This window comes from Dermacentor silvarum, chromosome 3, assembly GCF_013339745.2.
Source record: "Dermacentor silvarum isolate Dsil-2018 chromosome 3, BIME_Dsil_1.4, whole genome shotgun sequence".
Lineage (NCBI taxonomy): Eukaryota > Metazoa > Arthropoda > Arachnida > Ixodida > Ixodidae > Dermacentor > Dermacentor silvarum.
In genome coordinates this window covers 38,194,950-38,209,569 of record NC_051156.1, presented here as the reverse complement: position 1 = coordinate 38,209,569, position 14,620 = coordinate 38,194,950, and the positions used below count along the sequence as shown (strand labels likewise).

The 14,620-nt window shown below is 44.0% G+C and overlaps 1 protein-coding gene across 1 annotated transcript; it reads left to right on the top strand.

The window, feature by feature from the left end:
- Positions 1–2,830: 2,830 nt before the first annotated feature.
- Positions 2,831–10,566, top strand: LOC119444307 (cytochrome P450 6a8-like). The gene is made up of 5 exons (XM_049664532.1): positions 2,831–2,958; positions 8,201–8,285; positions 9,004–9,073; positions 9,582–9,690; positions 10,555–10,566. The coding sequence occupies exons 1-5, from the start codon at positions 2,839–2,841 to the stop codon at positions 10,564–10,566; spliced, it is 396 nt and encodes a 131-aa protein (XP_049520489.1). The 5' UTR covers positions 2,831–2,838.
- Positions 10,567–14,620: the final 4,054 nt, after the last annotated feature.

The following is a 14,620-nucleotide window of genomic DNA, read 5'->3' as shown; positions in this document are numbered from 1 at the left end:
TCGATGAGACACGTTGCTTTTTTTTTTTTCATGAATAGAATTGGGTCACCGGTACACAGAATATGCACAAGTTAATTACTGTCTGTAGGTCTTACTAGAAATTTTAAAAAAATTGTTTCGCCACTGCCGGCGGAACGCGTCACGAGCTGATTCCAATATCCGTCTGCGAACGCGAGCTGATTCCAATATCCGTCTGCGAATTTCCTAATTTCATCACTCCACCTAGTTTTCTGCCATCCTCGACTGCACTTTCCTTCTCTTGATATCCATTCTGTAACTCTAATGGCCCACCACTTCTCCATCCCACGCATTACATGGACTGCCCAGCTCCACTTTTTCCGCTTAATGTCAACTAGAATATCGAGTATCTCCATTTGCTCTCTGATCCACACCGCTCTCTTCCTGTCTCTTAACGTTAGGCCCAACATTTTTCGTTCCATCGCTCTTTTTGCGGTCCTTAAGTTGGTCTCGAGCTTCTTTGTTAACCTCTAAGTTTCTGCCCCATATGTTAGCACCGCTAGAATGCAATGATTGTACACTTTTCTTTTCAACAACAGTGACAGTGACGATTGTTAGCGATCAAGTAAGTAATTAAAAAAATAAGTTATACGTGGACCAGTAGCAGTGCATAGCAGTGCGATTGAATCTAACGCTTCAATCGGACCTCAGTAATATAGATGCATGGTGTGATACCTGGTTAATGAAACTGAATACTAATAAATGTAAGGCAATGAGAGTTACTCGATGTACTTCTCACGACACATCATGTACATACTCTCTTAATAGCGTTCCCCTAACTCAGGTTTCCACTTACAAATACCTTGGCATTTATATGTCTGAGAACCTCTCCTGGCAAACTCACCTGAACCATATAACAAGTAATGCTGGCCGTACTCTTGGTTATATAAAACGTAAATTTAGTCTAGCTCCCACCAACTTAAAACTTTTGCTTTTTAAAACATTAGTTAGGCCCAAGCTTGAATATGCATCTTCCATTTGGGATCCCCATGTCAGTTCACTTAATCTCAGCATAGAAGCAATTCAGAACCGGGCAGCACGTTTTATTTTATGTAACTACTCGCGTACAGCAAGTGTCACTTCAATGAAGTACAATCTCGATTTGCCTAAACTGTCACTTCGTCGTAAAATCGCGCGTCTATGTCTATTTCATAAGATATATCATTGTAATCCTACTTTAAGAGACTCTCTTCTGTCACCACCATTGTACGTTTCTTCCAGAAACGATCATCAGTTCAAAGTTGACGTGCCATGTTGCAGCGCGAACACGCACTTCAATTCATTCATTCCCACAACAAGCAGCGACTGGAACCGCCTTCCCGCTTCCATTGTTTCCCTCGTAAATATGCACGAACTCAAACAAGCCCTGTTAACCACTTTTTGTAACCTCACTAGGCTGCTAAAATGTGTTTTTTGTGTGTGTGTTTACACTACCCACTCCTCTCTGTAATGCCTCTGCCTTGAGAGAAAATAAATTAAAATAAATGAAATAGGTGGCGTTTATTCAAACGTTAAGGTCTTTAATCAAGCAGTACCAAGGGCTCAATACTTGGACCTTTATTGTTTCATATCTACATTCATGATTTACCTGATTGCATTAATCTTTCTAAGGTTGTCCTTTACCCTAATGACACCACCACTTCCATGTCACATAAATTGTTAACAACATTAATCACTAAGCTGAACAACGAATAGACCAAAGTTGTTCAATGGTGTCGTTTGAACAAGCAAATTTTAAACCCCCTTAAAACTCAGTTCATGATTTTTAAAACACCTCAAAAAGTTCTCCCTCCTCTACCGCAAGTTTCCATAGACCATCATTTAAGCCCAGCGGCTAAATTTGTATTTTTTTCTTGGCATAAAATTAGACCCTAACTTGAAGTTTACTAATCATATTGCTTGTGTTAAACAAAAAACTGCTTTTGGTATAAGAACTCTCATTAAATCTCGTCCATATTTTTTTTGTTCATGCCTTATTGTCTTTATACTTTGCCTTCGTACATAGTCACATCACATATGGCATTACTTCATGGGGAAATACATATAACTGCCACCTTTCGTCAGTACAGCACATTTAGAACTAAGCCATTCGCATCATTACCAACAGTACTTTTTACTCTAATGCTTCTCCGCTCTTTCAGGCTAACTTTATTCTTCCTGTATCTGGCTTGTTTAAATTACATTTACTTCTCATTCTATTTAAATTGCTTAACAAACAGCTCGGGTATCAATTAATAGACTCTAGGTTGCTGACAAATACCAATAGCACTAGGTTTGCCCATAATCACAACTTTCTATTACCTAAATGCAACACGAACTATGGAAAAAATGGCATCCTACTTCTCGGAGATAAAATTTTGCGATGACTTTCCATATGCACTTAAATCATCATCATCTTTGTGTGCATTAAATATGAACTTAAAATTTTATTTTGTATAACTTTTGTCCTGTTTAATTTACTTTGTAATAAAGTGTGTACTTCATTCTTAAATAGGTTTGTACAATTTAGATTGACAATGTGCGTAATATTTAACTTACATCTATGACTCCTGCTATAGAATCGAATGTATTCGTTTCTACTACCACGTTCGCTATTTATTTACTTGTAGATTGCATAATTTTATACTGCTGCACGAATTAATCATTTTGTACCCATCTTCTTGTTAACCGAGGGTCCCGCTGCAGTCGTTTGACTTTGGGACACTCTCCTTGAATAAATAATAAACTGAAACTGAATACAGCAAATGCGCGGCCCATTATAAGCATTGTTTAGTATAAAACATTCATGCTTTCCTTGCTTTTGTTTCAGAGAGCACAACTATGTTCGGCTCGCTTATGAAGCCTTTCTACTTCCTCACGTATGCTGCTGGAGAATTCACCTTTCAAGCGCTATCGGATGAAATAGAGAAAATAGTGGACATCAGAAGAAAAAACCCTGCGGTAATACCTATCTTTTGCGGGAAATGATGCCCTGCCCTAATTAACCGAGCTCTGTGGTATTCAGATATCGGAGAAAGTCTTGAAATCACAGTGGCAACGCAGCTACTTTTTCGTTGGGCGGAAACGGGTGTTGGAAGCCGATTTCTTGTCCTCATTGGAACGCCAACGCATTTCGTCGGACCCCACGAAAATTAATATCTCCAAACTGATGCAGTCCTGAGAATTGGTACCAAGTGGATATGCCTTGCGAACACACCGGCTATAATTCGTAGTTCGGAATATGGGCCGTAAATGAATTAGAAAGTTTATTAGGGTAACTATATTAATTATTTAGCGAGGCATATTGATTTCTCGTAGAACTAATGGCCGCCTCATGGAGTAATTTAGATCAAGAGAGATAGAGGGGGATATAAGGGGAAGGCAAGGATGTTAACCAGTCACGAGTCCGGTTGGCTACCCTATACGCTGGCGGGAAGCGAGAAGGATAAGAGAAAGAAGGGAGAAAGAGACAGAGAGTTAGAGTTGTGCTATCTGCCACAGGCGACGTTTAAAGATATTGGACGTTTTTTTTTTCCTTTAAAAAAAAACGTGGGCATCTTGCGCTAGTGGTGCAAGGCTGGAGTAAACAGCGGAGCTGTTGATCCACCCAGCGCCTTCCAGGATTTTGTAGGCTTGGCTAAGTTTTGCTAGGAAATGTCAAGTGCTGCTAGGCACGGTATTCCGAATCGGCTCGCCGCCGACGCGCAGATTCTCGCTGGGCCGCGCGACGCGCTTCAAGATGAGCGGCTTCTTCTTCGGGTGTCCGGATCTTCTTCGGTCGTCCCATGTGAAGGGTACATGTACTCGCCACAGGGTCAACGACAGTTCTGCCGCCGTCGCGGTGGCTCCAAGCTTTGTCTCCCCGGTGACGTCACGACCAAGCTGCGCCTCCACTCTTGCCGGGGCGTGGCTGGTCGAAACCTGCCGAGCCGCCGCCAAAGGCGCCTGCTGCAGTCACGAACAGCGCGCGCGTTTGACGCGAGCGCGGGAAAACGGGGAAACGTGGAAGGCGTCGGCAGCAGCTCTGCGCATTGCCTCGTTGGAGCTGCTACAATTTCTTCCTCTCCCTCTCGCTCTCATTTTCTTTCTCTATCCCGAGCATAGCGCGCGCCGCGCGCTTGCTCACCTTCCCTCTCCTTAACGTCCCATGTCAAGGCAACATGTGCGCTGCACGGAGAGGAGGCGAAGCACACGTCGCTCCGCGAGGTGGTTGCTAGGCAACCCAGGTGACTCATCGCTCAGCGATGTTTTTTTTTTTTTCGGTCGACGAGCATGGTTTTACGGATAGCTTAAACAGCTTCGCTGTTAAAACACCGTGTATATTAGACCTGGCCCTGGGAGTGTGTGCCTGCACAGCTGATAACCATGGCGTGGATTTAGCAAATTCACCGTCATGATTGTATTGTTACAAGCAAATGTGTATTTAAAGCTAATATTTGCAGATCGTAAACGGCCGCAAGGGCGAGACATAAAACAAGGGGGCGCCGTAGTGTCCGCGACGGCTCTTCTATTCCACTCGAAATAGAGCACTTCATCAAAATGTCTTCGTCGTTTTGAGTCCAATGGCAACATTTATCAGACTTTGTTACTGTGAATGAGGCCTCGTAATGGTGAATAACTTTATTATAAATGGCTCCACTAACAACAGAAGGAATCATAATTATTCTGAATCTCCAAAACTGTATCCGGCAGAAAAGCATGGCAAAGAGAAACGTTTCTCACAATTACGACGTGGATCGTTTTGTTGGCGAAACGTACGTAATACCGATGCCGAATATTAATTGTATACTAATAAAAAAGAGCGTAAAATGCAAGCTCATGTGGACTCACAAACGCGCATATTTTTGGTTTGATGTCAAGCATCAACACATATAAATCTTTGACTTGGCAGGAGTTTTATGTCATGACTTAGCCGTCGTAAATGATAAAAGTCCTTGCGTGGGCATGGGGCACTTTTTTTTTTCAGAGATATTCTGTCATAAATCTAACAATAAGTAAGCAAGTAAAAAAACTGATCTAAACTTGAATATACAGATGTGTGAACCTCCGTGAAATGAAACTTCGCTAGAGCGAGTGGAAAGCGAGCGTATTGCCACGATAGTACGAAAAAAAAAAAATTCGGATATGCCAGCACTTATAGTGACCCAACTGGCATTATACTTATTTCTGACCTTGTGTTCAGTCTACTGAGGCCGCAATTTTTACACACAGGTTTTGCGAGAAATTTCACAACAGATACATCTCTCACATCTATATGTACAAACGCTATCGAAACAGGACAAAAAAAAAGGATACCACAAAACTTTGTACGGTCGAAAATTTCCCGATATGGCTTTTTTCGACAATGAATTCAGTATTATACCAGGTCTACTATTTAGCTGCACCAAATTAAAAAAAAAGTGTCTGTGACAGATAACACAATTCTAACCCTTGAGCTCGATAAGCCGGCCATTACATAGACGAGAAATAAAAAAGCCCAATTGAATAATTAACGTACTTATACTAGTTAACTTTTAATTACTTTACGGCGCATATTTCAATTTACGAATTGTAGCCAATGAGTTCGCAAGGCGTACCCACTTGGAACGAATTCTCAGGACTACACCAGTTTGGTGGTTCATCAGTTCAGTATAGGCTAATCACTTTGGTGGCAGGCGAATAAAGCCGGTGGGGCCTAAGCGGCACTGGGGTGCATCAGGAGGTTCTGCGAGAGTCGGCAACTCAAGTCGAAGGGTACTGGCAGAGCAATCAATAAGAGCGGAATGCGCAGAGAGAAAATCGAGGCCGAGAATTAGGTCGTGGGGGCAATGAGCAAGCATGGTGAAGAGGACAGGAGTGTGGCGGCCGGCGATGCTGACACGAACCGTACACATGCCGACGATAAGGGCAGTACCTCCATCCGTAACGCGGATGACGCGTGCCGACGGTGGGGTGAGGAGCTTTCTGAGTCGTCGGAAGGCAGCACTCATAATTGAATTATGGGCCCCTGTATCGATCAGTGCAGTGACAGGATAGCCGTCAGCGTCAACGTCAAGAAGGTTTTGGTTCGTAGGGAACGTGAGCTGAGGATTTCAGGGCAGGGTCGACAACGCAGCTTCATCTCTAGAAGCTGCAGTGGCTAGCTTTCCGGCTGGATCCGGGAGGCGATGGGCGGCGAAAAAAGCGGCGGGGTTGGGGCGAACGAGACTGATGGCGTCGAGGTGAGGGCGAGCGGCTGTAGCGAAGGTTCCGATCTGGGGCATCAGCGGCAGTGGGTTCATGGCGGGTAGCACAGGGAACAGTAGGTCGAAAGATACGGGAATAAGCGTCGGCGTATGTCCGAGCAGGTGGTGGCCATTGGTTGCGGCAGTGACGAGCGACGTGGCCGATGCGACAGCAGTGGAAGCAGATCGGCTTGCCATCAGGGGTACGCCACTCGGACAGGTTGCGGTATGGAGCATAAATGGACTGCCGGGGACGAGGAGGGCCGCTAGAGAACTGGTGAAAGCTGGGTTGAGTCGTTGAACACACGCAGTTTATACCCATGTTCTCAAATTCCTGTCGTACGACGGCCTGAATCATTGCAATCGTGGTTGCAGGCGGATCGGGAGGCGTCGCGGAGAAGGCTGGCGAACAGGTGGCCTCGAGCTCGCGGCGAACTATACGGGTTACGTCGTCACAGGTGGTCGTCTGACGCGGTCGACCCTCACATGTCGACGTAGCAGCAGTGTTTGGTAGCCGCGTGGTGTGTTGTGTGATACGGCGGCTCTTAACCTGTTCAAGGCGACGGCATTCTTTTATGATGGCGTCGATAGTCGAGACGTTGCCGAAAACAAGCAAATTGAAAGCGTCGTCGGCGAGGCCCTTTAGCACATGTGCCACTTTATATGCTTCAGACGTAGTGTAGTCAGCTTTGCGGCATAGAGCCAAAACGTCGAGGATGTATGAAACGTAGGGCTCCGTAGATGTCTGAACACGAGACGCAAGAGCCTTTCTCACGGCAACCTTGCGCCCAGTGGGGTCGCCGAACAGTTCTTCCCGTAGCTTTTCTTTGAAACTGTCCCAACTGGTTAACTCATCTTCGTGCGTTTGATGCCACACGCGTGGGGTGCCGCCGAGATAAAAGATGACATTGGCGAGCATAATAGTTGGGTCCCACCTGTTATTAGCACTGGCGTATTCATAGAGCTTGATCCATTCGTCAACGCCCTGTCCCTCCAGGCCAGAGAACACACCAGGGTCGCGATGTTGGGAAACCATGACGATTGGAGCAGGCGGACGAGCCGAAGCCGTTGCAGACGCGGTCTCGTCACCGGGAGGCATGGTGACAAGCTCGATGTACCGACCACTTCGGAGTTCCGTGGCGAGGACGGGGATCGCAATCCTCCACCATAATGTTACGTGTGGAACGACTCACACGAAAGAGGCTATTTACAATATATTTACACTGGAACCAAACCACCAGGCCGACACCTTGCTCGCGCCAAAAACCCAGACACACTTCATCGTCTTTCTCGCGGCGGCTCGTCTCTTGAGCATCTCTAGATGATATCGTGATAATGTTAATTTTCAAAGCGTCCGATAACTACATTGGCGTTTCAGTTACTCTTACGCTTCGATGAATAAAATGGCCTTTTCTTTAAAACGTAAGTGGAACAACAGTGCATTTTTACCTGCATGTTTGACGGTGCATATCTCGAAACCGGTGCCATCCTAAATTTCGTTTGAAGTCGATATGGCTTGCAAACTGAATAGCTACGACTCGTACATGGACACATGTGCCGTAAATTAATTACTTATAAAGTTAATTAGAATAACTATGCCAATCACTCAATTAAGCATTTTGATTTCTCGTTGAAGTAATGGCCACCTCATCGAGTAAATTAGCTCAGGGGTTAGAATTGTGCAATCTGCAACAGACAATCTAAAAATTTCGTGCCGCTAAAAACAACCACCCTCGTTTACTGCTATATTGTCAACTTCCCTTTTTTTTCTGGTCATACTTTCATGTCTCTCGTTGTTTCATGATGATACTAGTTATGTTCAACATATCCGCCATGTTTGTGACATCTTTTAAAGAATTATCCTACGTTATCCATGCTATGTTGTCTCCGCCAATATTTTGGGCCCTTATGATAAATCAATGAAATAAAATATGACGATGCCTATGCTTGACCCGATATTATAAGACGCTCACATGGATGTTTCCGTTTATCAAAAGTAGTATAGAAGACCGGACATGCTGCAAAACCTTCTAGACGCGGAATACACCGAAGAGCCGAGTGGCCTCTCAAGCACGGTGCCAAACGGTAATTTTGATTCCTCCTCACTTCCAATCGTTAATACTTCCTTCACTAAAAAGTGTCATCTGAACAGATCAGTAATGTCATTGGCGTTTTACAACCAAAGTATGTATCTACATTCTCATGTAATCAGCAAGCTTGCAAGTGTTTCATACTCAACGCACATTAACTGTAATACTGGCATGACATTCGAAGTGAGACATTACTTGCGACAACGTCACTATTCTTCAACATTCTTCCAGTAAACATTTTATCTAGACTCCAGAAACTGCAGTGCATTGTTGTCTGAATAACGCTCAACGGCGATTATGTTTATTACTTCTATATTTAAAAATGTGCTTTGGTTGTCATTCGGTGTAATTATTGCAAGACACATGATCACTTTGCATTGAACTGGAGACTAGTAAATGATTTGCGGAAAGCAAGCATGGTGCGAAAATAATCCCTGTTAATGGACAGCCTGCCCGTTTGTACTTTGGAATTGCCACATGGCAGCAAAAATGACGAAATGAAATCGATTCGAGCTGAAGTTCATGCAGAGCACTAAAATCATGCGAAGCTCGGGATAGCTTTGCTTCCAAGTTAAATTGCTCTATACGCGGTTCTCTATTGTCGCATGTATCGTACATGCAAAAGCATACCTCCGCTAACTCGATCGTTAATGAAATATAAGTTTTTTCGGGCGCTGATGCTAATGACATTTTATTCTTTTCTTGGTGCGTAGGTGATTCCAGGACGCGGCCACTGACTATGCAAGAAGTGGTTGTCAATGCTGCTACATTATTCGTTGGAGGGTAGCGATAATTGTTTCTTGCATTTCATCTTTCTAGCGCTTCGCGCACGTTTTTAATAACGTTTGGTTTAACTTATTCCGCGCTTTTTTTTTCATGTAAGGATACCATGAACTGTTTTTTTTGTCGCGTAGTTCACGCGTAATCATTTCGGTCACGAGATTTCCTATGCAAAAAAAAAAAAAAAGCGCAAAACCTTAGCACTGCTCATTTTTCTTAGCTTTGTGTCGACATACTTCTGTATCAACTCTATTAAGTTTAGCCGACCAACTGATAACGTCTACCAATTCATTTCTGGTCGCGCTTCTTTTTATGAGACGAAAATCCTCAGAAAAAGAAAACGCACCATAAGATTTCTTGGCCATACTTCTTGAGAGAACGCATCTGCTTTGCGAATACAGTTTTAGATTATCATTTTACTATTACGATTCTACCTCACCAATTATGTTCTTCGTCAAATAGTTTATGCACGTTTTGCTCGGTGGCTTTAATCGTGTGAAAATGCTTTCAGGTTTGAAACAACGGCTTCATCTCTAAGCTACTTGACGTTTGCATTGGCAAAGCACCCGGACATTCAGGAGAAAGTCAGGAAGGAAGTTTCCGACGCCATCTCAGCTTCGGTGAGTGATATCGTCATTATTTTAGGCTTTCGTGGCTGCTCGATCAAACAGAGTCAGTCCACACCAACTTTCCCAACTGTGGCGCTCGACCAATATGTATTTCGCTCGAAGATTACAATAACAAGGACACATACCCGGTATTTTAGCAAACACTTTCAAAAATTTTTAAAGTTACCTGTGGCAGAGAGCACAATTCTAGTTCATGACCTGGTCTACTCGAAGAGGCGGACATTATTTGCACAAAAATTTAAATGCATATTCAACTAATTTACAAACATTCACGAATTATTTTTAACTAGTTACCTTACGGCCCATATTGAAATTTACAAATGGTAGCCATGGAGTTCGCAAGGCGGATCCACTTGGAACGATTCTCAGAATTACACCAGTTTCGAGATAGTAATTCCCGAATTTTGCGGTGAAATGCATTGGCGTTCGAGACACTTTTGTGCTTCAATGCGCGAAATGATGTTTTGTTAAGAAGCATTACTTGCACAGTATTCTCCTAAATATTTTGAGCGGAAAATTTTTTGGGGCACGTGAGGGCCATTTGAATTTCACGGAACGGCGGAAAACCAGGTGCGATACAAAAATATGTGAAAAGTCGACCGTATCGCGCTTTCTTTCAAACTTTGCGTTTTTTGCGTTGTCAGAACATTGTGCTTTCATCATAAAAAGTTTCACAAAATGTTTTTAAGTTTTCTAATCCTTAGCACCGAGGTAACAAAGCGCAAATTATAGCGTATTTGGGAAATTTTTGAAAAAAAGACGGTCAAGGAAGGATACTTGGAATTATTTCTATCGAACTGTCCTGAAAACGTAATATCTCCTAAAATTTCATTTTCGCCGATGTGCTGCGCACAGGCTCTAAAATGAAAGCCTGACGTTGCAAAAATGCTATTTTGGCCTATATATGGTTATACGTTAGCCTCCTCTCTGACTGACCCCACTCAAGGACTAGAATTACGTTATCTGCAACAGCCTATTTTTAAAAACTCCGTAAAAGTTGAAAATGATCCCGTATATAAAAGCGGTAACAAACACGGTCAAAACTATAACACAGTCAGTAATATATATACTATCGCCTTGGCCATCCAGGCCCGAGAGATCACCCGTCAGCGCCACACAGTCTTGCAAGCTTCTCAAAAGCGACGCTACGGCCATCGGCATCGAGACCATCATTTTTCCCCTGGTTCCCTTGTCCTTCTCTGGACGCCTTCAGGTCGCGTCGGCTTGTCGGAATAACTACTTTCCCGTTATTCTGGTCCGTACCAGATCTTACGTCAACGGTCTGACGTGACGTACGAGATCGCCCCAGTAGGTCAGTCTTCCAACCCCAGCAATTCCGGACATCGCCTTTAGTTCACAGCTTTTACACCACGTGGCGTACGGACCTTTAAGATTCGAAATTCGCGCGATGACGCACGAAGTGTACTGGACGATAACAGAATACACGTTTTAACAATAAAAGAAAAAAAGGCACCACGCCAACAGCTTTCACCGTCCAGCATGGACGAGCGCGAATCAGGAATGGCTGATCTGATAAACGCCGAGCGTATAAGACGAGCGGCTAGCTAGTCTACTGTGAATCAGCAGTTTTGCTGCTATTGATAGTCGTTTAGAGGCTCAGCACCGCTTCGAGAAAGCGGGTGCAGAATCTTGAAAGAGCGGCCTCCGCCCCCCCCCCCCCCCCCCTTCCGTCCATCTTTTCCTCGTCCAACTTTTTGTCCGATCGAATCAGAAAAGCAAAAATGCCCTTTTATCGCTTCATTTCTCGAAAGCTGATTCTAAAATAATAATGTAAGCTTGCTAAATGTTCGCGATGGGCGCATGTTTCAGGATATGCAGTCGCATGATTGACACCCTCAATCTCGGTTGGCCTCAGTTTACGAGTCCATTTGCGCATTTGTGTGCAGGTGCCTGATCGAGTTATGTTCACTGCCACGGAATTTCTATTTTTCGAAGGCGAAAGCCTTAGGTGCATGGCTATATTTTCGGTGCCATTGGCAGTGACCTTGGCGAAACCGCGCCATAACGAAAATGGCCGACACCGCAAAGAGTAAAATCACGTCAACAAATGCTCGGATTGACGTCAGTTTTCTCAGGGAGGTTCCTGTGAACAAAATAGTGGCTTTGTAAAGAAAATTTGCTACTTTTCAGCCGAACACCTTTTCTAAGCTCTTGGTAAGCGACGGGTGTAAATGCATAAAATCATCTGTAACTGGTCAGTGTTCGAAGACCTGCTTCACTGCACAGTGGCATAGCCAGAAATTTTGTTCGGAGAGGGGGGGGGGGGGGGGGGGGCTCACGTTGCAGCGCGGCCTCCTCCTTATAGAATTGGTCGAGAGATCAAATACATCAATAGTAACTGCATTGCCATTGCCAATGTCATGGTATATTAGAGGCTGCAAACAAACTACTGAGTGCTACCCACTGTGAAGTAAAATATGTATTTTTTCATAAAAGAATGTATTCGTACGTCCCAAAAATTGTGGCAGAAATAACTGATATCAATGCTTCCGCGTTTTTTTTGTCTATTTAATTAGTAAAGAAAATATCACACGAACTTTAGAACATCAGAACATCACAGAATATCAGTTCCAAACCAGCAAATCAGTGCATACAGCTGGTGCGAAAAACGTAAAGGCTATGAAAAGAACAAGTTGTGCACAAATATTCTGATAAATCTTTGTCAGTCAAAGAACCTTGTTTACTTTTTTGTACAGTCGCGAGCAGAAGTTTGGTGACCATGGCATCAGCAAAAAATTTAAATATATTCAAGCTGCAGCTGCACGGCCCCGAATTAGCTTAATACGTTGTATTGGTCCATCACGCGCACGTAGGCTGGCGCTCTTGATTACAGCCGGAATGCCCAGGCTTCGAAGGAAAAAAATAAAATCGTGGCAGCAGAGAGGCTCGGCCTTTTGTACCGACGTGGAAGCGGCCCGCTACGTGCTGACGCGCGTTCCGAGGGACCGTAATAAAGCTTTATCATACCATCATACCATACCTTTGGTCCACAAACTTTGGCTCGTGACTGTACATATGCAACGGCCAGGGAAAAACCTCAATGGCGCTGTCCTTCGTTGCAATAGATTGCGCATGAGCAGTTACTGGTCGTGTATTGTAATTATACCGATAATGTAGTCGCAACAGTGAGTACATATAAGAAGTAGGAGTTCTGCAAGATGTACATTAGAAATGCGAAAATAGAATGGAATATACAAGTGCGAAGATACAAGTTGATAGAGGGCACAAAAGTGTCACTGGTAACAAAATGCACTGTTTGTATACACAAAGCCTCGCAACAAGGTGTTTAAATATATGTATAAGTATCCAATAAATCCAAGTATTTAAGCAAACGTCACTGTATGTAATGCGTCAAACAAGACAAATATACATGTTGCGCAGTCACACATAGTAGTAGCTTTACGCATAGAAAGACAGACGATCCAGGCAAGTACAAAACTGTGATCGCAGAAATCGTGATATGTTCCAGAAGGACCGCCTGTTGGGCTAGTTGGTCTAACCTAGTTTCTTTCAGTTTGGCAGAACAGTTTGGTTCTCCTAGAAGCTGACAAGGAAGGTGGATTTGTTGTGATGCCGAAAGGCATGTTCAATGAAAAAGCCCAAGCGGCAGTGGACAAGAACTTTGTGGCTGTTTAAAAAAGTGCAGTGAGGGTTAAGACTCGGAGGAGGAAATAAGAGAAAGGCAGAAGGCAGGGAGGTTAACCAGGATAACGTCCGGTTGGCTACCCTACACCGGGGGAATGGGAAGAGGGAACACAAAGATGACAGGGAGAGAGAGGAGGGAAGGAAAGAAGGGAAATGAGCGGTTAGTTCGCTGACGCGTGTGTTAGTGCACTAATAGTCACAGACGTTGACACAAGCCCGTCGTCCTCAAGAAGCACAAAAGTGCCTTCACCGCTTTATGGGCCGACGAGCGATGGGGGCGGTGTTCCAGCAGCACCTGCACGGAAAGCGTCCGATTGTCCAGTTTTTTAGCGCGTTAGCAAGTTCTTGTCTTTCTTGGGCATATCGTGGACAGTGGCACAGCAGGTGGTCAATAGTTTCGTCGGTGCCGCAGACCTCGCATGCTGCACTGTCGGTCACTCCAATTAATGTAGAGTATGTAGGGTTAAGACTAAGGTCATCAAATTTGGTAAGGACTTGGAATTGAATGATCTTGCTAGTGCTATTAGAAATAGTAAGGGGAACAGTCTGAAGGTTTTCTTTTCTGCAAAAACACATAAGGTAGATGTCCCTTTCAGAACCATCGTGAGCGAAGGGGGGGGGGGGGGGGGGGGGGGGGGGGGGGCTTGGCAAAAGAATGTTAGTCAGTTTTTCCTGACGAGCCTTAAGTGACTCAGGGTTGTTGATCCTTTCCGCGTGAGGAAATCTGAAGAAGACACTGAATATGTGAAACAACGACAGTATAGATTATGGCTTGTCTGTCGACGTTGAGGACTTGTTGTATTCAGTACCTCAAGATAAGCTTTTAGTTGCTGTTAGGAAGTGCATTGAACAGAGTGGAGAATGCGATTTCTAAAACTCCGCTTGCTTGTCGGTTCATATTTTAAATCTTTTAGAATTTTATCTTAGTGTAACATTGATTGTTTTTAACGAGCAGCCTTTTCTGCAACGTAGAGGAGTGTGTATTAGGTCTTGCGTGGCTCTGATTCTATGCGACATATTTTTAGCTGATATTGACAGTGCGCTTGATTTGGCTTTTAATGGGGGGAAGGTATTCAAAGTGTTTCGGTACGTCGATGACTTTTTAATTCTTTTAAAGAAAGAGGACGGTTTCACTGCCCCTGGGAGTATTTTTGATGTTTTTATTCAAGCTGGGCAGGGTTTGAGTTTCACTCATGAATTGCTTGGAACTGAGGGTTTACAATTCCTGGATCTCAGGCTAAAATTTAGTGTAGGC